This window comes from Oncorhynchus tshawytscha, linkage group LG01 (genome assembly GCF_018296145.1).
Source record: "Oncorhynchus tshawytscha isolate Ot180627B linkage group LG01, Otsh_v2.0, whole genome shotgun sequence".
NCBI lineage: Eukaryota > Metazoa > Chordata > Actinopteri > Salmoniformes > Salmonidae > Oncorhynchus > Oncorhynchus tshawytscha.
In genome coordinates, this window is record NC_056429.1 from 90,876,840 (window position 1) to 90,902,525 (window position 25,686).

At 39.0% G+C, this 25,686-nt stretch overlaps 1 protein-coding gene across 2 annotated transcripts in view; it reads left to right on the forward strand.

Moving 5' to 3' along the window:
- LOC112260028 (centrosomal protein of 170 kDa) overlaps positions 1 to 25,686 on the forward strand; it is a 100,682-nt gene that overhangs the window by 47,127 nt on the left and 27,869 nt on the right. For both annotated transcript variants that reach the window (XM_042327304.1, XM_042327301.1), the window contains 3 exons: positions 3,496 to 3,633; positions 18,504 to 18,968; positions 24,451 to 25,040. In XM_042327304.1, the coding sequence (XP_042183238.1) occupies positions 3,496 to 3,633; positions 18,504 to 18,968; positions 24,451 to 25,040 (1,193 nt within the window). The remainder of the gene's footprint in view (positions 1 to 3,495; positions 3,634 to 18,503; positions 18,969 to 24,450; positions 25,041 to 25,686) is intronic.

Here is a 25,686-nt window from a genome sequence, read left to right on the forward strand (position 1 = left end):
GTCAGACTGTATGTTCCCTTTCCTCTCTGCAGTCAGACTGTATGTTCCCTTTCCTCTCTGCAGTCAGACTGTATGTTCCCTTTCCTCTCTGCAGTCAGACAATTACTGTATGTTCCCTTTCCTCTCTGCAGTCAGACTGTATGTTCCCTTTCCTCTCTGCAGTCAGACTGTATGTTCCCTTTCCACTCTGCAGTCAGACTGTATGTTCCCTTTCCTCTCTGCAGTCAGACAGTCACCGTATGTTCCCTTTCCTCTCTGCAGTCAGACAGTCACCTTATGTTCCCTTTCCTCTCTGCAGTCAGACAATTACTGTATGTTCCCTTTCCTCTCTGCAGTCAGCCTGTATGTTCCCTTTCCTCTCTGCAGTCAGACTGTATGTTCCCTTTCCTCTCTGCAGTCAGACAGTTACCGTATGTTCCCTTTCCTCTCTGCAGTCAGACAGTCACCTTATGTTCCCTTTCCTCTCTGCAGTCAGACAATTACTGTATGTTCCCTTTCCTCTCTGCAGTCAGACAATTACTGTATGTTCCCTTTCCTCTCTGCAGTCAGACAATTACTGTATGTTCCCTTTCCTCTCTGCAGTCAGACAATTACTGTATGTTCCCTTTCCTCTCTGCAGTGAGACTGTATGTTCCCTTTCCTCTCTGCAGTCAGACTGTATGTTCCCTTTCCTCTCTGCAGTCAGACAGTCACCTTATGTTCCCTTTCCTCTCTGCAGTCAGACTGTATGTTCCCTTTCCTCTCTGCAGTCAGACAATTACTGTATGTTCCCTTTCCTCTCTGCAGTCAGACAATTACTGTATGTTCCCTTTCCTCTCTGCAGTCAGACAATTACTGTATGTTCCCTTTCCTCTCTGCAGTCAGACAATTACTGTATGTTCCCTTTCCTCTCTGCAGTCAGACAATTACTGTATGTTCCCTTTCCTCTCTGCAGTCAGACTGTATGTTCCCTTTCCTCTCTGCAGTCAGACAATTACTGTATGTTCCCATTCCTCTCTGCAGTCAGACAATTACTGTATGTTCCCATTCCTCTCTGCAGTCAGACAATTACTGTATGTTCCCTTTCCTCTCTGCAGTCAGACAATTACTGTATGTTCCCTTTCCTCTCTGCAGTCAGACAATTACTGTATGTTCCCTTTCCTCTCTGCAGTCAGACAATTACTGTATGTTCCCTTTCCTCTCTGCAGTCAGACAATTACTGTATGTTCCCTTTCCTCTCTGCAGTCAGACAGTCACCTTATGTTCCCTTTCCTCTCTGCAGTCAGACAATTACTGTATGTTCCCTTTCCTCTCTGCAGTCAGACAATTACTGTATGTTCCCTTTCCTCTCTGCAGTCAGACAGTCACCTTATGTTCCCTTTCCTCTCTGCAGTCAGACAATTACTGTATGTTCCCTTTCCTCTCTGCAGTGAGACTGTATGTTCCCTTTCCTCTCTGCAGTCAGACAATTACTGTATGTTCCCTTTCCTCTCTGCAGTCAGACAGTCACCTTATGTTCCCTTTCCTCTCTGCAGTCAGACAATTACTGTATGTTCCCTTTCCTCTCTGCAGTCAGACTGTATGTTCCCTTTCCTCTCTGCAGTCAGACAATTACTGTATGTTCCCTTTCCTCTCTGCAGTCAGACTGTATGTTCCCTTTCCTCTCTGCAGTCAGATAGTCACCGTATGTTCCCTTTCCTCTGCAGTCAGACAGTCAGTCAGACTGTATGTTCCCTTTCTCTCTGCAGTCAGACAATTACTGTATGTTCCCTTTCCTCTCTGCAGTCAGACAGTCACCTTATGTTCCCTTTCCTCTCTGCAGTCAGACAATTACTGTATGTTCCCTTTCCTCTCTGCAGTCAGACTGTATGTTCCCTTTCCTCTCTGCAGTCAGACAATTACTGTATGTTCCCTTTCCTCTCTGCAGTCAGACTGTATGTTCCCTTTCCTCTCTGCAGTCAGACAATTACTGTATGTTCCCTTTCCTCTCTGCAGTCAGACAATTACTGTATGTTCCCTTTCCTCTCTGCAGTCAGACAATTACTGTATGTTCCCTTTCCTCTCTGCAGTCAGACAATTACTGTATGTTCCCTTTCCTCTCTGCAGTCAGACAATTACTGTATGTTCCCTTTCCTCTCTGCAGTCAGACAATTACTGTATGTTCCCTTTCCTCTCTGCAGTCAGACAATTACTGTATGTTCCCTTTCCTCTCTGCAGTCAGACAATGTTCCCTTTCCTCTCTGCAGTACTGTATGTTCCCTTTCCTCTCTGCAGTCAGACAATTACTGTATGTTCCCTTTCCTCTCTGCAGTCAGACATTACTGTATGTTCCCTTTCCTCTCTGCAGTCAGACAATGTTCCCTTTCCTCTCTTACTGTATGTTCCCTTTCCTCTCTGCAGTCAGACAATTACTGTATGTTCCCTTTCCTCTCTGCAGTCAGACAATTACTGTATGTTCCCTTTCCTCTCTGCAGTCAGACTGTATGTTCCCTTTCCTCTCTGCAGTCAGACAATTACTGTATGTTCCCTTTCCTCTCTGCAGTCAGACAATTACTGTATGTTCCCTTTCCTCTCTGCAGTCAGACAATTACTGTATGTTCCCTTTCCTCTCTGCAGTCAGACTGTATGTTCCCTTTCCTCTCTGCAGCACACCACCATAGGTTAACTGGAGATGTTATGCAGGCAGGCAAAACTCCTCACCAATCTTGCAGCATTGATAGGCTCGTCACTAATCTTGTAGCAATAAAAGGCATATATGCATTTTGAACACAGTCCTCTGTGAATGCACACTGCAATTAGTGCATTATTTGGGTTTTCTTCATATGAAAAGTCAGTGCTTGCTTACACTGCAGCCCGAAGTTGGTCCCTCTTCTTGTTCGGGCGGCGTTCGGCAGTCGAAGTCGCCGGCCTTCAAGCCATTGCTGATCGTCTTTTCATTTTCCATTGGTTTTGTCTTGTCTTCCATCACACCTACTTCCAATCCCATCAATTACATGTTGTGTATTTACCCCTCTGTTCCCCCTCATGTCCTTGTGGGTGATTGTTTATTGTAAGTGTTTGTGCTCGTCTGTCCTGGTGTGTATTTACCCCTCTGTTCCCCCTCATGTCCTTGTGGGTGATTGTTTATTGTAGTGTTTGTGCTTGTCTGTCCTGGTGTGTATTTACCCCTCTGTTCCCCATCATGTCCTTGTGGGTGATTGTTTATTGTAGTGTTTGTGAACGTCTGTCCTGGTGTGTGCTGGGTTATGGACCCATTTATTTTATTATTCTGTTTTCTGGTAGGTTTTGTTAAGAAACTGCGCTGTTGGAAACAGTTATTCTCCTGCGTCTGACTTCTCTGCCGCCAGGTCGCACCCCTTACAAAAAGACACAGTGCAGCTGCTCCGGAACAGTCACAGTAACTACTGGCCAGTTACTGTATCAATTGACTTAATTCATTTATCTTGTCAAACACCCCTTGACGAATGTCATACATTAAATCTAAATTGTGTGAAACCTCTTGTGTTTGTGTTATAGGGGACATAGCAGCATCGCACCGGGGAACACCTCTGTATGGACAGCCATCTTGGTGGGGGGATGGGGACGCAGACGACGAGAACTCCTTCAAACAGGAGACCAAGACGTGTGGGAAGAAGCATGACAGCTCTGCAGCAGGTAAGAACCAACTTGACCTCATCATATCTGAAGTATGAAATGATATGTTTCAAATGTTGGCAAGATGATCAGATTCATGCACACATGTTTCAGTACATTAGATGAGCTACTAGAGAACATGTTTAATTAAATGTACAGTATATTAGATGAGTTACTCTAGGACATGATTCATTAAATGTACAGTATATTAGATGAGCTACTCTAGGACATGGTTAATTAATGTACAGTATATTAGATGAGCTACTCTAGGACATGATTAATTAAATGTACAGTATATTAGATGAGCTACTCTAGGACATGATTAATTAAATGTACATTATATTAGATGAGCTACTCTAGGACATGATTCATTAAATGTACAGTATATTAGATGAGTTACTCTAGGACATGATTAATTAAATGTACAGTATATTAGATGAGTTACTCTAGGACATGATTAATTAATGTACAGTATATTAGATGAGCTACTCTAGGACATGATTAATTAATGTACAGTATATTAGATGAGTTACTCTAGGACATGATTAATTAATGTACAGTATATTAGATGAGCTACTCTAGGACATGATTCATTAAATGTACAGTATATTAGATGAGTTACTCTAGGACATGATTCATTAAATGTACTGTACATTAGATGAGCTACTCTAGGACATGATTCATTAAATGTACAGTATATTAGATGAGTTACTCTAGGACATGATTAATTAAATGTACAGTATATTAGGTAAGCTACAGTAGGACATGATTCATTAAATGTACAGTATATTAGATGAGCTACTCTAGGACATGATTAATTAATGTACAGTATATTAGATGAGCTACTCTAGGACATTATTAATTAAATGTACAGTATATTAGATGAGTTACTCTAGGACATGATTAATTAAATGTACAGTATATTAGATGAGCTACTCTAGGACATGATTCATTAAATGTACAGTATATTAGGTAAGCTACAGTAGGACATGATTCATTAAATGTACAGTATATTAGATGAGCTACTCTAGGACATGATTAATTAATGTACAGTATATTAGATGAGCTACTCTAGGACATTATTAATTAAATGTACAGTATATTAGATGAGTTACTCTAGGACATGATTAATTAAATGTACAGTATATTAGATGAGCTACTCTAGGACATGATTCATTAAATGTACAGTATATTAGGTAAGCTACAGTAGGACATGATTCATTAAATGTACAGTATATTAGATGAGCTACTCTAGGACATGATTAAATATACAGTATATTAGGTAAGCTACAGTAGGACATGATTCATTAAATGTACAGTATATTAGATAAGCTACTCTAGGACATGATTAATTAAATGTACAGTATATTAGATGAGCTACTCTAGGACATGAGTAATTAAATGTACAGTATATTAGATGAGTTACTCTAGGACATGATTCATTAAATGTACAGTATATTAGATGAGTTACTCTAGGACATGATTAATTAAATGTACAGTATATTAGGTAAGCTACAGTAGGACATGATTAATTAAATGTACAGTATATTAGATGAGCTACTCTAGGACATGATTAAAATAAATGTACAGTATATTAGATGAGCTACTCTAGGACATGATTAATTAAATGTACAGTATTTTAGATGAGCTACTCTAGGACATGATTAATTAAATGTACAGTATATTAGATGAGTTACTCTAGGACATGATTAATTAAATGTACAGTATATTAGATGAGTTACTCTAGGACATGATTAATTAAATGTACAGTATATTAGGTAAGCTACAGTAGGACATTATTCATTAAATGTACAGTATATTAGGTAAGCTACAGTAGGACATGATTCATTAAATGTACAGTATATTAGGTAAGCTACAGTAGGACATGATTCATTAAATGTACAGTATATTAGATGAGTTACTCTAGGACATGATTCATTAAATGTACAGTATATTAGGTAAGCTACAGTAGGACATGATTCATTAAATGTACAGTATATTAGATGAGTTACTCTAGGACATGATTAATTAAATGTACAGTATAGTAGATGAGCTTCTCTAGGACATTATTAATTAAATGTACAGTATATTAGATGAGCTACTCTAGGACATGATTCATTAAATGTACAGTATATTAGATGAGTTACTCTAGGACATGATTCATTAAATGTACAGTATATTAGGTAAGCTACAGTAGGACATGATTCATTAAATGTACTGTACATTAGATGATCTACTCTAGGACATGATTCATTAAATGTACAGTATATTAGATGAGCTACTCTAGGACATGATTCATTAAATGTACAGTATATTAGATGAGCTACTCTAGGACATGATTAAATGTACAGTATATTAGGTAAGCTACAGTAGGACATGATTCATTAAATGTACAGTATATTAGATGAGCTACTCTAGGACATGATTCATTAAATGTACTGTACATTAGATGAGCTACTCTAGGACATGATTAATTAAATGTACAGTATATTAGATGAGCTACTCTAGGACATGATTAATTAAATGTACAGTATATTAGATGAGCTACTCTAGGACATGATTAATTAAATGTACAGTATATTAGATGAGCTACTCTAGGACATGATTCATTAAATGTACAGTATATTAGATGAGTTACTCTAGGACATGATTAATTAAATGTACAGTATATTAGATGAGTTACTCTAGGACATGATTAATTAATGTACAGTATATTAGATGAGCTACTCTAGGACATGATTAATTAATGTACAGTATATTAGATGAGTTACTCTAGGACATGATTAATTAATGTACAGTATATTAGATGAGCTACTCTAGGACATGATTAATTAATGTACAGTATATTAGATGAGTTACTCTAGGACATGATTAATTAAATGTACAGTATATTAGATGAGCTACTTTAGGACATGATTCATAAAATGTACAGTACATTAGGTAAGCTACAGTAGGACATGATTCATTAAATGTACAGTATATTAGATGAGCTACTCTAGGACATGGTTAATTAATGTACAGTATATTAGATGAGCTACTCTAGGACATGATTAATTAATGTACAGTATATTAGATGAGTTACTCTAGGACATGATTCATTAAATGTACTGTACATTAGATGAGCTACTCTAGGACATGATTCATTAAATGTACAGTATATTAGATGAGTTACTCTAGGACATGATTAATTAAATGTACAGTATATTAGATGAGTTACTCTAGGACATGATTAATTAAATGTACAGTATATTAGGTAAGCTACAGTAGGACATGATTCATTAAATGTACAGTATATTAGATGAGCTACTCTAGGACATGATTAATTAATGTACAGTATATTAGATGAGCTACTCTAGGACATTATTAATTAAATGTACAGTATATTAGATGAGTTACTCTAGGACATGATTAATTAAATGTACAGTATATTAGATGAGCTACTCTAGGACATGATTCATTAAATGTACAGTATATTAGGTAAGCTACAGTAGGACATGATTCATTAAATGTACAGTATATTAGATGAGCTACTCTAGGACATGATTAATTAATGTACAGTATATTAGATGAGCTACTCTAGGACATTATTAATTAAATGTACAGTATATTAGATGAGTTACTCTAGGACATGATTAATTAAATGTACAGTATATTAGATGAGCTACTCTAGGACATGATTCATTAAATGTACAGTATATTAGGTAAGCTACAGTAGGACATGATTCATTAAATGTACAGTATATTAGATGAGCTACTCTAGGACATGATTAAATATACAGTATATTAGGTAAGCTACAGTAGGACATGATTCATTAAATGTACAGTATATTAGATAAGCTACTCTAGGACATGATTAATTAAATGTACAGTATATTAGATGAGCTACTCTAGGACATGAGTAATTAAATGTACAGTATATTAGATGAGTTACTCTAGGACATGATTCATTAAATGTACAGTATATTAGATGAGTTACTCTAGGACATGATTAATTAAATGTACAGTATATTAGGTAAGCTACAGTAGGACATGATTAATTAAATGTACAGTATATTAGATGAGCTACTCTAGGACATGATTAAAATAAATGTACAGTATATTAGATGAGCTACTCTAGGACATGATTAATTAAATGTACAGTATTTTAGATGAGCTACTCTAGGACATGATTAATTAAATGTACAGTATATTAGATGAGTTACTCTAGGACATGATTAATTAAATGTACAGTATATTAGATGAGTTACTCTAGGACATGATTAATTAAATGTACAGTATATTAGGTAAGCTACAGTAGGACATTATTCATTAAATGTACAGTATATTAGGTAAGCTACAGTAGGACATGATTCATTAAATGTACAGTATATTAGGTAAGCTACAGTAGGACATGATTCATTAAATGTACAGTATATTAGATGAGTTACTCTAGGACATGATTCATTAAATGTACAGTATATTAGGTAAGCTACAGTAGGACATGATTCATTAAATGTACAGTATATTAGATGAGTTACTCTAGGACATGATTAATTAAATGTACAGTATATTAGATGAGCTTCTCTAGGACATGATTAATTAAATGTACAGTATATTAGATGAGCTACTCTAGGACATGATTCATTAAATGTACAGTATATTAGATGAGTTACTCTAGGACATGATTCATTAAATGTACAGTATATTAGGTAAGCTACAGTAGGACATGATTCATTAAATGTACTGTACATTAGATGAGCTACTCTAGGACATGATTCATTAAATGTACAGTATATTAGATGAGCTACTCTAGGACATGATTCATTAAATGTACAGTATATTAGATGAGCTACTCTAGGACATGATTCATTAAATGTACAGTATATTAGATGAGCTACTCTAGGACATGATTAAATGTACAGTATATTAGGTAAGCTACAGTAGGACATGATTCATTAAATGTACAGTATATTAGATGAGCTACTCTAGGACATGATTCATTAAATGTACTGTACATTAGATGAGCTACTCTAGGACATGATTAATTAAATGTACAGTATATTAGGTAAGCTACAGTAGGACATGATTCATTAAATGTACAGTATATTAGGTAAGCTACAGTAGGACATGATTCATTAAATGTACAGTATATTAGGTAAGCTACAGTAGGACATGATTCATTAAATGTACAGTATATTAGATGAGTTACTCTAGGACATGATTAATTAAATGTACAGTATATTAGGTAAGCTACAGTAGGACATGATTCATTAAATGTACAGTATATTAGATGAGTTACTCTAGGACATGATTAATTAAATGTACAGTATATTAGATGAGCTACTCTAGGACATGATTAATTAATGTACAGTATATTAGATGAGTTACTCTAGGACATGATTCATTAATGTACAGTATATTAGATGAGCTACTCTAGGACATGATTAATTAATGTACAGTATATTAGATGAGTTACTCTATGACATGATTCATTAATGTACAGTATATTAGATGAGCTACTCTAGGACATGATTCATTAAATGTACAGTATATTAGATGAGCTACTCTAGGACATGATTCATTAAATGTACAGTATATTAGATGAGCTACTCTAGGACATGATTAATTAAATGTACAGTATATTAGATGAGCTACTCTAGGACATGATTCATTAATGTACAGTATATTAGATGAGCTACTCTAGGACATGATTAATTAATGTACAGTATATTAGATGAGTTACTCTAGGACATGATTAATTAATGTACAGTATATTAGATGAGCTACTCTAGGACATGATTAATTAATGTACAGTATATTAGATGAGTTACTCTAGGACATGATTAATTAAATGTACAGTATATTAGATGAGCTACTCTAGGACATGATTCATAAAATGTACAGTACATTAGGTAAGCTACAGTAGGACATGATTCATTAAATGTACAGTATATTAGATGAGCTACTCTAGGACATGATTAATTAATGTACAGTATATTAGATGAGCTACTCTAGGACATGATTCATTAAATGTACAGTATATTAGATGAGCTACTCTAGGACATGATTAATTAAATGTACAGTATATTAGATGAGTTACTCTAGGACATGATTAATTAAATGTACAGTATATTAGGTAAGCTACAGTAGGACATGATTCATTAAATGTACAGTATATTAGATGAGCTACTCTAGGACATGATTAATTAATGTACAGTATATTAGATGAGCTACTCTAGGACATGATTAATTAAATGTACAGTATATTAGATGAGTTACTCTAGGACATGATTAATTAAATGTACAGTATATTAGGTAAGCTACAGTAGGACATGATTCATTAAATGTACAGTATATTAGATGAGTTACTCTAGGACATGATTCATTAAATGTACAGTATATTAGATGAGTTACTCTAGGACATGATTAATTAAATGTACAGTATATTAGTTAAGCTAGAGTAGGACATGATTAATTAAATGTACAGTATATTAGATGAGCTACTCTAGGACATGATTAAAATAAATGTACAGTATATTAGATGAGCTACTCTAGGACATGATTAATTAAATGTACAGTATATTAGATGAGCTACTCTAGGACATGATTAATTAAATGTACAGTATATTAGATGAGTTACTCTAGGACATGATTAATTAAATGTACAGTATATTAGATGAGCTACTCTAGGACATGATTCATTAAATGTACAGTATATTAGATGAGTTACTCTAGGACATGATTCATTAAATGTACAGTATATTAGGTAAGCTACAGTAGGACATGATTCATTAAATGTACTGTACATTAGATGAGCTACTCTAGGACATGATTAATTAAATGTACAGTATATTAGATGAGCTACTCTAAGACATGATTCATTAAATGTACAGTATATTAGATGAGCTACTCTAGGACATGATTCATTAAATGTACTGTACATTAGATGAGCTACTCTAGGACATGATTAATTAAATGTACAGTATATTAGGTAAGCTACAGTAGGACATGATTCATTAAATGTACAGTATATTAGGTAAGCTACAGTAGGACATGATTCATTAAATGTACAGTATATTAGATGAGTTACTCTATGACATGATTCATTAATGTACAGTATATTAGATGAGCTACTCTAGGACATGATTCATTAAATGTACAGTATATTAGATGAGCTACTCTAGGACATGATTCATTAAATGTACAGTATATTAGATGAGCTACTCTAGGACATGATTAATTAAATGTACAGTATATTAGATGAGCTACTCTAGGACATGATTCATTAATGTACAGTATATTAGATGAGCTACTCTAGGACATGATTCATTAAATGTACAGTATATTAGATGAGTTACTCTAGGACATGATTCATTAAATGTACAGTATATTAGGTAAGCTACAGTAGGACATGATTCATTAAATGTACTGTACATTAGATGAGCTACTCTAGGACATGATTCATTAAATGTACAGTATATTAGATGAGTTACTCTAGGACATGATTAATTAATGTACAGTATATTAGGTAAGCTACAGTAGGACATGATTCATTAAATGTACTGTACATTAGATGAGCTACTCTAGGACATGATTCATTAAATGTACAGTATATTAGATGAGCTACTGTAGGACATGATTAAATGTACAAATATTAATTGGCACTCTTTCATGAACACAAATGACAATTAAATGACATTCCTGATGGCTTGAGGTCAAATCATCATGAACTATATTTTTTCGTGGGATCTCTTTTTCTGAACTGACAGGTGTTCCTGGTTGATTTTTGGCCCCTATGTAATGTGTGTTCTGAAGTAATGCTGTTGTTCTAACAGAACTATATGCAAACTTGGACCATAAAGAATACTTTCTGTAAGTAGTGAGATGGTGGCTTCATGTTAATTCCCAGGCTCATCTGGTCTTTGTGTATTGAGGGTACTGGCCATGTGACTCAGTATACTGTGTGGATATGCATGGTTTGTGTTGGTCCAGAGGATCCCATTAAGTTGTGCTGGGCAGGAGTAACAACCCTCTTCACTACAGCCCCGTCAATGTTAATGGGGGCCTGTTCGGTTCCTGTTGTCCATGATCAGCTCCTTAGTCTTGCTCACATTGAGGGAGAGGTTGTCCTGGCACCACACTGCCAGGTCTCTAACATCCTCCCTATAGGCTGTCTCATCGTTGTCGGTGTTCAGGCCTACCACTGTTGTGTCATCGGCAAACCGAATGATGGTGATGGAGTCGTGTTTGGTCACGCAGTCGTGGGTGAACAGGGAGTACTGGAGGTAACTAAGCATGCACCCGTGGAAGTCCAGGATCCAGTTGCAGAGGGAGGGGTTTAGTCCCAGGGTCCTTAGCTTAGTGATGAGCTTTGAGGGCACTATGGTGTTAAGCGCTGAGCTGTAGTCAATGAATGAGTGCTAAGGCGTAGTCATTTAGGCAGGTTTCCTTCACTTTCTTGGGCACAGGGACTATGGTGGTCTGCTTGTAGCTATTACAGACTCGGTCAGGGAGAGATTGAAAATGTCAGTGAAGAGGTTGATTAATAAGGGTAAAACAGTTAAAAGTCCTACCAGACTCCTTAGGTTTATACTGTTATGTGGTTACTGTCATAAATATGTATTAATATGGGTGTTGTTAGTAATGCTCTGTCAGGAATATGTATTAATATGGGTGTTGTTAGTAATGCTCTGTCAGGAATATGTATTAATATAGGTGTTGTTAGTAATGCTCTGTCAGGAATATGTATTAATATAGGTGTTGTTAGTAATGCTCCTTCAGGAATATGTATTAATATAGGTGTTGTTAGTAATGCTCTGTCAGGAATATGTATTAATATGGGTGTTGTTTGTAATGCTCTGTCAGGAATATGTATTAATATAGGTGTTGTTAGTAATGCTCTGTCAGGAACATATATTAATATGGGTGTTTGTAATGCTCTGTCAGGAATATGTATTAATATAGGTGTTGTTAGTAATGCTCTGTCAGGAATATGTATTAATATAGGTGTTGTTAGTAATGCTCTGTCAGGAATATGTATTAATATAGGTGTTGTTAGTAATGCTCTGTCAGGAATATGTATTAATATAGGTGTTGTTAGTAATGCTCTGTCAGGAATATGTATTAATATGGGTGGTGTTAGTAATGCTCTGTCAGGAATATGTATTAATATAGGTGTTGTTAGTAATGCTCTGTCAGGAATATGTATTAATATAGGTGTTAGTAATGCTCTGTCAGGAATATGTATTAATATAGGTGTTGTTAGTAATGCTCTGTCAGGAACATATATTAATATGGGTGTTTGTAATGCTCTGTCAGGAATATGTATTATTATAGGTGTTGTTAGTAATGCTCTGTCAGGAATATGTATTAATATGGGTGGTGTTAGTAATGCTCTGTCAGGAATATGTATTACTATGGGTGGTGTTAGTAATGCTCTGTCAGGAATATGTATTAATATAGGTGTTGTTTGTAATGCTCTGTCAGGAATATGTATTAATATAGGTGTTGTTAGTAATGCTCTGTCAGGAATATGTATTAATATGGGTGGTGTTAGTAATGCTCTGTCAGGAATATGTATTACTATGGGTGGTGTTAGTAATGCTCTGTCAGGAATATGTATTAATATGGGTGGTGTTTGTAATGCTCTGTCAGGAATATATATTAATATGGGTGGTGTTAGTAATGCTCTGTCAGGAATATGTATTAATATGGGTGGTGTTTGTAATGCTCTGTCTGGAATACGTATTAATATGGGTGGTGTTTGTAATGCTCTGTCAGGAATATGTATTAATATGGGTGTTGTTTGTAATGCTCTGTCAGGAATATGTATTAATATGGGTGTTGTTTGTAATGCTCTGTCAGGAATATGTATTAATATGGGTGGTGTTAGTAATGCTCTGTCAGGAATATGTATTAATATGGGTGTTTGTAATGCTCTGTCAGGAATATATATTAATATGGGTGTTGTTTGGAATGCTATGTCAGGAATATGTATTAATATAGGTGTTAGTAATGCTCTGTCAGGAATATGTATTAATATGGGTGTTGTTAGTAATGCTCTGTCAGGAATATGTATTAATATAGGTGTTGTTAGTAATGCTCTGTCAGGAATATGTATTAATATGGGTGTTGTTTGTAATGCTCTGTCAGGAATATATATTAATATGGGTGTTGTTAGTAATGCTCTGTCAGGAATATGTATTAATATAGGTGTTGTTAGTAATGCTCTGTCAGGAATATGTATTAATATAGGTGTTGTTAGTAATGCTCTGTCAGGAATATGTATTAATATGGGTGGTGTTAGTAATGCTCTGTCAGGAATATGTATTAATATGGGTGTTGTTAGTAATGCTCTGTTAGGAATATGTATTAATATAGGTGTTAGTAATGCTCTGTCAGGAATATGTATTAATATGGGTGGTGTTAGTAATGTTCTGTCAGGAATATGTATTAATATGGGTGTTTGTAATGCTCTGTCAGGAATATGTATTAATATGGGTGGTGTTAGTAATGCTCTGTCAGGAATATGTATTAATATGGGTGGTGTTAGTAATGCTCTGTCAGGAATATGTATTAATATGGGTGTTGTTAGTAATGCTCTGTCAGGAATATGTATTAATATGGGTGGTGTTAGTAATGCTCTGTCAGGAATATGTATTAATATGGGTGGTGTTAGTAATGCTCTGTCAGGAATATGTATTAATATGGGTGGTGTTAGTAATGCTCTGTCAGGAATATGTATTAATATGGGTGTTAGTAATGCTCTGTCAGGAATATGTATTAATATGGGTGTTGTTTGTAATGCTCTGTCAGGAATATGTATTAATATGGGTGTTGTTTGTAATGCTCTGTCAGGAATATGTATTAATATGGGTGGTGTTAGTAATGCTCTGTCAGGAATATGTATTAATATAGGTGTTAGTAATGCTCTGTCAGGAATATGTATTAATATGGGTGGTGTTAGTAATGCTCTGTCAGGAATATGTATTAATATGGGTGTTTGTAATGCTCTGTCAGGAATATGTATTAATATGGGTGGTGTTAGTAATGCTCTGTCAGGAATATGTATTAATATGGGTGGTGTTAGTAATGCTTTGTCAGGAATATGTATTAATATGGGTGTTGTTAGTAATGCTCTGTCAGGAATATGTATTCATATAGGTGTTAGTAATGCTCTGTCAGGAATATATATTAATATGGGTGGTGTTAGTAATGCTTTGTCAGGAATATGTATTAATATGGGTGTTGTTAGTAATGCTCTGTCAGGAATATGTATTAATATGGGTGTTTGTAATGCTCTGTCAGGAATATATATTAATATGGGTGTTTGTAATGCTCTGTCAGGAATATGTATTAATATGGGTGTTGTTTGTAATGCTCTGTCAGGAATATGTATTAATATGGGTGTTGTTAGTAATGCTCTGTCAGGAATATGTATTAATATAGGTGTTGTTAGTAATGCTCTGTCAGGAATATGTATTAATATGGGTGTTGTTAGTAATGCTCTGTCAGGAATATGTATTAATATGGGTGGTGTTAGTAATGCTCTGTCAGGAATATGTATTACTATGGGTGGTGTTAGTAATGCTCTGTCAGGAATATGTATTAATATGGGTGTTGTTAGTAATGCTCTGTCAGGAATATGTATTAATATGGGTGTTTGTAATGCTCTGTCAGGAATATATATTAATATGGGTGTTTGTAATGCTCTGTCAGGAATATGTATTAATATGGGTGTTGTTTGTAATGCTCTGTCAGGAATATGTATTAATATGGGTGGTGTTAGTAATGCTCTGTCAGGAATATGTATTAATATAGGTGTTAGTAATGCTCTGTGAGGAATAAGTATTAATATGGGTGGTGTTAGTAATGCACTGTCAGGAATATGTATTAATATGGGTGTTTGTAATGCTCTGTCAGGAATATGTATTAATATGGGTGGTGTTAGTAATGCTCTGTCAGGAATATGTATTAATATGGGTGGTGTTAGTAATGCTTTGTCAGGAATATGTATTAATATGGGTGTTGTTAGTAATGCTCTGTCAGGAATATGTATTAATATAGGTGTTAGTAATGCTCTGTCAGGAATATATATTAATATGGGTGTTGTTAGTAATGCTCTGTCAGGAATATGTATTCATATGGGTGTTGTTAGTAATGCTCTGTCAGGAATATGTATTAATATGGGTGTTTGTAATGCTCTGTCAGGAATATGTATTAATATAGGTGTTGTTAGTAATGCTCTGTCAGGAATATGTATTAATATGGGTGTTTGTAATGCTCTGTCAGGAATATGTATTAATATAGGTGTTGTTAGTAATGCTCTGTCAGGAATATGTATTAATATGGGTGTTTGTAATGCTCTGTCAGGAATATATATTATTATAGGTGTTGTTTATAATGCTCTGTCAGGAATATGTATTAATATGGGTGGTGTTAGTAATGCTTTGTCAGGAATATGTATTAATATGGGTGTTGTTAGTAATGCTCTGTCAGGAATATGTATTAATATGGGTGTTTGTAATGCTCTGTCAGGAATATATATTATTATAGGTGTTGTTTATAATGCTCTGTCAGGAATATGTATTAATATGGGTGGTGTTAGTAATGCTTTGTCAGGAATATGTATTAATATGGGTGTTGTTAGTAATGCTCTGTCAGGAATATGTATTAATATGGGTGTTTGTAATGCTCTGTCAGGAATATATATTATTATAGGTGTTGTTTATAATGCTCTGTCAGGAATATGTATTAATATGGGTGGTGTTAGTAATGCTCTGTCAGGAATATGTATTAATATGGGTGGTGTTAGTAATGCTCTGTCAGGAATATGTATTAATATGGGTGTTTGTAATGCTCTGTCAGGAATATATATTATTATAGGTGTTGTTTATAATGCTCTGTCAGGAATATGTATTCATATGGGTGGTGTTAGTAATGCTTTGTCAGGAATATGTATTAATATGGGTGTTGTTAGTAATGCTCTGTCAGGAATATGTATTAATATGGGTGTTTGTAATGCTCTGTCAGGAATATATATTATTATAGGTGTTGTTTATAATGCTCTGTCAGGAATATGTATTAATATGGGTGGTGTTAGTAATGCTCTGTCAGGAATATGTATTAACATGGGCGATGTTAGTTATTCTGTGTGTGTGTCTCATGTACTCTAATGACCCCTGGGGGTACTTCGCCTATCCGCAGGGGGTACTTGAGTAGACTCATGAGACCATAGACCTACTGGTAAAATGTACATGACGGGGTACTTCAGGGGTACACCGGATAGAGCAAAATTCAGTTGGTGGTATAGTAAGTGAAAAAGGTTGGGACCCACTGCTCTAATGTACAGTGTTCCTGTTAAATGAATGACCACCGTGACCCTCAGTGCTTTAGAATTGAGTCACATGATTCATCATGAAATCTTTAGAGGAAGGGTGGTAGTATTTATTTAAAGAAAGGGAGGTTCTAAGATGAGGTTGTGGTGGTCTTGTTTGTGGAAGCAGTGGGTATTTGTTTGATGCTTGGATAGGATGAAACCTGAAAGCACAGCCTTATTTACCACCAGACCTATTGGGGACTATAATCTAGGACCTGATGCAAGGGGTATCCGTTTGAATATAGTTCTCTAAATGGACAACGTTATGTCTCATTTCACTCCATTTTTTACTTTGTTGAAAGCCACAGATATTTGCAGTCATGCTTTCAGGAGCTTATCTGTTTTCAAAGAGATACAAACATGACTTACTTTCAAGTTGAATTGAGAGATATAACTTCTGAGAAAGATGTGGCCTTATTGGGGCCTCCTAGATCCCAGTAGCTATTATACTTTGAATATTTGACTTTGATATTGTTCCCTTCCTACATAAGGGAGGAAATGTACAAAACTAACTTGTACTTTCCAAGAACAACTCAGCTGCTCACTTTGTCATACGTACAAACTAGATGGTCTACACATATGCCATAATGCCTTGCCACATAATCAAAGGAAGTTACACAATCATTACTAAGTAAGTGACATTATTAAGTAAGTTACACTACATGGCTTTGTGCCTGTCTGCCTGAGCTCCAGCACAGCCTGACCTGTTTTGCCACCAATGCTCCTTATAGGACACACTGCACTCTATACTCCTCTGTAAACTGGTCATCTCTGTATGCTCATCGCAAGTCACACTGGTTGATGCTTATTTATAAAACACAGGCCTCACTCCCCCCTATCTGAGATAGCTACTGCAGCCCTCATTCTCCACATACAACACCCATTCCTTCCAGTCACATTCTCTTAAAGGTCCCCAAAGCACACACATTCCTGGGTCGCTCGTCTTTTCATTTCGCTGCAGCTAGAGACTGGAACGAGCTGCAACAAACACTCAAACTGGACCATTTTATCTCCAACCCTTCTTACTGACAGCTGTGGCTGCTTCGCATGATATATTGTCTGTACCTTGCATTTGTGCTATTGTCTGTGCCCAATAATGTTTGTACCATGTTTTGTGCTGCTACCATGTTGTGCTGCTGCCATGTTGTGTTGCTACAATGTTGTTGTCATGTTGTGTTGCTACCATGCTGTGTTGTCTTAGGCCTCTCTTTATGTAGTGTAGTGGTGTCTCTCTTGTCGTGATGTGTGTTTTGTCCTGTATTTTAGATTTTAATCCCTGCCCCTGTCCCTGCAGGATGCCTTTAGCCTTTTGGTAGGTCGTCATTGTAAAGAAGAATTTGTTGTTTAACTGACTTGCCTAGTTAAATACAGGTTACATAAATAAAGAGAGGGCCGTGTTCTGCCAGGGCCGCAGACACGGATTCAGACTTATGGTGAGACTCAGAACAGACACAGCTGAGCGGCCCATTTGGGGCCCGTAACCTCTGACCTCTAGATACTGATCCCCAGTGTTCTCTTCTTTGTGAACCTACAGACGGCAGAGAGCCTAAGAGGAGTGAGAGGCCTATGGAGGATGGTCTGGGACTTGAGCCCAGCTACTTTGAGATCCCCACCAAGGAGTCTCAGATGGCTGAGGACAGCATTCATGAAATCCCTACCAAAGACACTGAGGGGGCTGCTGCTACCACCGCCAGCAGCGCTCAGGGCCACGCCTCACCTCACGCCTTCACCATCGAGTTTGATGACACCTCCCCTGGCAAGGTCAGGATTAAGGACCATGTGTCCAAACTGACTCCGGACCACCGGCCCCGGCCTAAGAAGGCACCCCAGCCGGGGAGCAAGGACCTCAGCACCCTACAGGCCGCCATGATGGCCTCTGAGAGCAAGGTGGCTGATTGGCTGGCCCACAATGACCCCCCCACGGTGCACAGTGAGTCCACAGAGGAGGACAGCAAGAGCATCAAGAGTGATGTCCCCGTCCACTTCCACAGGCTTAAAGGTGAGGGCCATATCCTGCCTGCTTGTCTTTCTTTCTGTCCCACAGTTTCTGTTGCCAGATCAGCAAATGCACGTATTTCCTCCCTATAGCCACACTACAGTATCATCTACTAACTGTTGTACATCTGACCTTGCTAACCTCACAATGTTGCTGATCTGATCAACATGTGTTTTACTGCTAAAAGCCATGAGTGTTTGAGTTATTTTGGGAGTTTTTTTGCGAGATCCTGTAAAATGGATCCTCTTAATAAAGCACATCCCTTACTCGCTAAAAACAGAGGCTACATTTTTTTTAATCTTATCATCTAAAGTAAGACTAGTGTTTACCTCGAAACACCTAGAATAGCGGTTCTCCTGATGCAGTAATGACCATTATTAATGACCATGACCATTAACCAACCAGACTTCAATTACGCATACCTGGTCATGTAACCTACTGTATGGCCCATACCTGTCAATGTCCTCAGGCTGGCCATGTAACCTACTGTATGGCCCATACCTGTCATTGTCCTCAGGCTGGTCATGTAGCCTACTGTATAGCCCATACCTGTCAATGTCCTCAGGCTGGTCATGTAACCTACTGTATGGCCCATACCTGTCAATGTCCTCAGGCTGGTCATGTAACCTACTGTATGGCCCATACCTGTCAATGTCCTCAGGCTGGTCATGTAACCGACTGTATGGCCCATACCTGTCAATGTCCTCAGGCTGGTCATTGTAAATATAATTTGTTCTTAACTGACTTGCCTAGTTAAATAAAGGTAAAATATGTAGATTTAAATATGGCCCATACCTGTCATTGTTTTTCATGTAATCTACTGTATGCTGTGTGTATTGGAGCAGGAGATCCTTGCTTAGCCTTGGTTCTGATCTTTCCGACATTAAAGAATTACTTCCACTTTTCTAATGCCTGTAGCTGCAGTCTCACTCCAAGCTGCAGTACAGCAGGCAGTCAGACAGGAGAGAAGGCAGGAAAGACCTTGGCGTGTTTACTCCTCCTGTAGGCAGTCAGACAGGAGAGAAGGCAGGAAAGGGCATGGCCTGTTTACTCCTCCTGTAGGCAGTCAGACAGGAGAGAAGGCAGGAAAGACCTTGGCGTGCTTACTCCTCCTGTAGGCAGTCAGACAGGAGAGAAGGCAGGAAAGACCTTGGCGTGTTTACTCCTCCTGTAGGCAGTCAGACAGGAGAGAAGGCAGGAAAGACCTTGGCGTGCTTACTCCTCCTGTAGGCAGTCAGACAGGAGAGAAGGCAGGAAAGACCTTGGCGTGCTTACTCCTCCTGTAGGCAGTCAGACAGGAGAGAAGGCAGGAAAGGGCATGGCCTGTTTACTCCTCCTGTAGGCAGTCAGACAGGAGAGAAGGCAGGAAAGGGCATGGCCTGTTTACTCCTCCTGTAGGCAGTCAGACAGGAGAGAAGGCAGGAAAGACCTTGGCGTGTTTACTCCTCCTGTAGGCAGTCAGACAGGAGAGAAGGCAGGAAAGGGCATGGCCTGTTTACTCCTCCTGTATGTAGTCAGACAGGAGAGAAGGCAGGAAAGGGCATGGCCTGTTTACTCCTCCTGTATGTAGTCAGACAGGAGAGAAGGCAGGAAAGGCCATGGCCTGTTTACTCCTCCTGTAGGCAGTCAGACAGGAGAGAAGGCAGGAAAGGCCATGGCCTGTTTTCTCCTCCTGTAGGCAGTCAGACAGGAGAGAAGGCAGGAAAGGCCATGGCCTGTTTTCTCCTCCTGTAGGCAGTCAGACAGGAGAGAAGGCAGGAAAGGCCATGGCCTGTTTTCTCCTCCTGTAGGCAGTCAGACAGGAGAGAAGGCAGGAAAGGCCATGGCGTGTTTACTCCTCCTGTAGCCTGATCTGACTTTCATCCTGCTAGAAGGCTTTACACGCTACTCATCTGAATGGCTTACAGTATCTAGCTGTATGATTCTTCTTCTCAAGGTGACTCTGCGCAGACAAAATTCACTGTGATCTCATATCATCTCCATGATGATATGATGTAACTCTAAAGGACCCTTATATTAAATATTGTCTGTTTATGTAATTGTATTAATGTCCCCATCCTGAAGCAAATAAAGTCCAACCCTCCTTTGTACTGTATATCAGTGACGGAGACACACCCCTATGACTCTCTATGTACATCCTCCCACTCTGATTCTAATGATTCTTCATTCTTAAATCTCTCAGCCTTCCATTCACGGTAATACAAGAGAGACTAGGCATGGCTTTGTTAATGGCAGTCCGAATTGTCTACTTCCTCAGGATTAGTCCCCAGCACTTCTAAATCCCCCAGCCATCTCCCAGCTCTGACACCCATTGACTGAGCTTAGCATGGATGGCACAGTAGGCCACCTGCCTTTCTGCCTGCCTCACCCATTCTCCATTCTTCCTGCATACAGGACTCATTTTCTGCTGTACACCAAGGAGCCAAGCCACATCCATACCATCTCCTTAATGATTCATCCACATAGTGCTTTAGTTGTTTCATATTTTAATTGGAGTCTTGCCACTATCTCTGTCTGCATCTTCATGACCATGTCTGGGCCTTTTGTGGGACGCTGTTTGACAGGACTCAATAGAGAGTGTGGGCTGGGTGCTAGCTACTCTTTGTAGCTGGCTAATTAAATGGCTGCTAATTTCTGCTGAATGATAGCTGTGCCTGGGGGTGGGGTGCAGACAGAGTGGTATAAATGGAGATTTATGAAGCACATAGCACGTACAAAAGTGAAGTCAGAGGCTGAGCTGCTGAGTGCTACAGTGCATACTGTATTGGGGCGACAGGGTAGCCTAGGGTAGCCTAGAGCGTTGGACTAGTAAACGAAAGGTTGCAAGTTCAAATCCCCGAGCTGACAAGGTACAAATCTGTCATTCTGCCCCTGAACAGGCAGTTAACCCACTGTAACCCACTGTTCCATTGAAAATAAGAATTTGTTCTTAACTGACTTGCCTAGTAAAATAAATAACTAAATACAATGTTTGGCTGCTGTGCTTTGAGGCGTTTCTCCTGTACTTGATTTATGGGGTGTATTCTGAAGCTGTACCTTCCAGAGGCTATTGTGGGTCTAGCTGCGGGATCGAGGGGAGGAAGAAACAGGGGTCGGTGTTGTGGTTGGAGTTCTCATGCTGCAGGCGGTCAGGACTGTGAGCTTTGGAGGTGTTATGTTTGTGTGAGGCATGTTCAGTGGAGCTCAGTGCAGTCATCAGCCCAGGGACAGAGAGCTGTGTGTGAGGCATGCTCAGTGGTGCTCAGTGCAGTCATCAGCCCCAGGGACAGAGAGCTGTGTGTGTGTGAGGCGTGCTCAGTGGTGCTCAGTGCAGTCATCAGCCCCAGGGACAGAGAGCTGTGTGTGTGTGAGGCGTGCTCAGTGGTGCTCAGTGCAGTCATCAGCCCCAGTCATGTGTGCGGACGGGAAAGCAAGACGAGCGTGAAGCTGCTGAGTGTTAATATTCATGTTCTCAGGTGGGTCTCAGAAATACAATGGCTGGAGAGGGTTAACTTTGTTGTTTGTGACGTAAATGAACAGGTTAACAGGTTAATCTGTTACGTTTTGGTGGTTTTAGTCTCTGTTAACCTGTAGAAGGTTAACAATATGTTATGTTGTGAATGTTGTGTGTTTTAAAACTGTGATGGAGATTTGACATTTGTCTGTGTGTTAGTGTTTGCACTGCTGTGCTGTGTACTATGGTTAATTGTTGTTTTGTTGGCTGTTCACCTTCCAATATTTTATATTATATTTCACTTTCTTTCTTGTCATAAAATTGTATATAGTATGTATAAGCTGGAAGTAGAAGCCTAAGTATTGTTGTCCATTAGTTTACTACAATTTAGGGGAGGGGTGGTAGGGTTAGGGGAAAACAATAAAGAAATATATATAGTGCATCCTGAAAGTATTCAAATTCTTTGACTTTTGCCACATTTTGTTACGTTACAGCCTTATTCTGAAATGAATAAAAATAAATCATCAATCTACACACAATACCCCATAATGATGAAGCGAAAACAGGTTTTTAGAAATATTTCCTAATCTATTTAAAAATAAAAACAGAAATACCATATTTACTAAAGTATTCAGACCCCTTGCTCTGAGACTCAAAATTTAACTCAGGTGCATCCTGTTTCCATTGATCATTGACCAAGCCATGAAGTCTTGTCCATAGAGCTCCGAGACAGGAATGTGTCAAGGCACAGATCTGGGGAAGTGTACCAAAACATTGAAGGTCCCCAAGAACACAGTGGCCTCCATCATTCTTCAATAGAAGAAGTTTGGAACCACCAAGACTCTTCCTAGAGCTGGCCGCACAGCCAAACTGAGTAATCGGAGGAGAAGGGCCTTGGTTAGGGAGGTGACCAAGAACCCGATGGTTCCTTTGTGGAGATGTTAGAACCTTCCAGAAGAACAACCATCTATGCAACACCACCAATCAGGCCTTTATGGTAGAGTGGCCAGATGGAAGCCACTCCTCAGTAAAAGGCATACAAAAGCAAGGTTCTCTGGTCTGATGAAACCAAGATTGAACGTCTGGAGGAAACCAGGCATCATCCCTACGATGAAGCATGCTGGTGGCAGCATCATGCTGTGGGGATGAACGGAGGGAAAGATGAATGGAGCAAAGTACAGAGGAATCCTGCTCCAGAATGCTCAGGACCTCAGACTGGTGCGAAGGTTCACCTTCCAACAGGACAGCAACCCTAAGCACATAGCCAAGACAACGCAGGGGTGGCTTCGGGACAAGTCTCTATATGTCCTTGAGTCGCACAGCTAGAGCCCCGACTTGAACCCGTAATCTCTGCCAAAGATGATTCAACAAAGTATTGTGTAAAGGGTCTGAATACCTATATACATTTTATATTTCAGTTTTTAAAAATACTGTTTTTTCTTTGTCATTATGGGGTATTTTGTGTGGATTGATGAGTTAACCACGTTGATTGTCTCTGTACTGTGTTGTAGGGTTAACTGTGTTGATTGTTTCTGTACTGTGTAGTAGATTTAACTGTTTTGTTTTTGCTTGATGTGTGCTGTGTGTGATGAGGTGGAGTGGAGGAGATGCAGTCTGACTCATGTGGGGCCGGCGGTGTTGTGGCCGGGGCCAGTCACCTCTAGTCACTCAGAGACACGCAGCATTGTGAGGCTCCTAACAGATTGTTTGTCTGCTGCTGCATGAAAGGCCTCTGTTTCCAGAGTGGCCTGGTAATATTCTGTCTCTGAACCCACCACTGTCACGTCTGACTGCATGCTACTTCCTGAGCCCCCGCTTTCCCTCCCTCTTCCCTTCCTGCTCCAGCTCAACCCTCCAACCCCCTCCCCTCTCCCCCTCTCCCCCTCTGCCCACAGGGAGGCAGGGCTAGTAGTACTGTGGCTGGGTGAAGTCTGGAGACATTAGATTCCATCATAGAGGACTATGTCCTTTCTCTAGGTCATGATTAGCAGTTGAAAGGTCAGAGGTTAGATGTTATGGGTCTGTGCTCTCCTCCTGTCTTGCTTCTCCCAGGCAGCAAGCATGAGGACGGTACCCAGAGTGACTCTGAGAACGGGATTGGCCTGCGCTTCGGCAGCCGGAGGCTGGCTCTGGAGGAGAGGCTGAGGTCGGCGCAGGGAGGACAGGGAGGTCAGTGGGGTCGGACTACCGGCAACAGGACTACCTTCATGATCGAATTCTACAACGATGACAACCCCCGCAAGCGACGCTCCTACTCCTTCTCCCAGACTGCACCGCTGCTTGGGGGTGCGGCCAGGGAGGCTCTTTGCCCCACCCCCCCCTCCCACTCTAAGGCCCCTTCCACCATGACCACAGACTTCAGTAAGGCCCCGTTATCAGCGGCCCTGATAGCAGGAGCCCCCACTGCCGCCCGAGTTCTGATGAAGCAGAGGTCTGAGGACCAGAGCATAGGGAGGAGCTCGGTCAGTACAGGCCACCAGACCACTGAGCCCAGCCCCAGTGAGGAGGGTCTGAGGACCCCTCGGTCTCAGGGGGACAGGGACAGGGAGCAGGAGGATGACCAGAGTGATAAGGGAACCTACACCATCGAGTTGGAGAACCGCAACCCTGAGGAGGAGGAGGCCAGGCGCATGATAGACAAGGTATGGTCAGCTTTCTGATGTATATTCACACTCCGCTCAAGGATATATCATTGTGGGTTGGGTTGCTGTGAAAATCGTAAGGAATACAAATGTCATTTTATATTATCTGAATTGCATGTAGGAAATTTGACTTGGTTTGAAAGTAAGAATGACCAAGTTCTCCGTGTCTTGAAATAACATAATTGAATTAACTTTGTTGAACGGGGCATTCAAAGGGCATGCTATTTGTCTATAGTTTTCTGAAATATCCTCCATAAATAACGTCCATTCAAAGGGCATGCTATTTGTCTATAGTTTTCTGAAATATCCTCCATAAATAACGTCCACTAAGCATGCTGAGCTTTTGAGCTGTAATGACCTGTCGTCACATTGATCTATTACATTGCTATTTTTCGAATGAGAAGCATTTGACTAAGTCCTCTAGTCCTCTGTGACCCATGGGTAAAGGGAAATTGGATTTCATTTAGTAATGTACTTCATGTGGTCATTACGAGACTATTTAAAATATTTACCTTGTACAATATGTAATCTAAGATTCCTTTCAAACTTTGGTGCAGTGAAGTTCTTGATCTTTCACTAATACTCTAATTTTCAATAGTATAGCTATAAAGAAATGTCACTGTTAGTATTAGGAAATGGTACATCT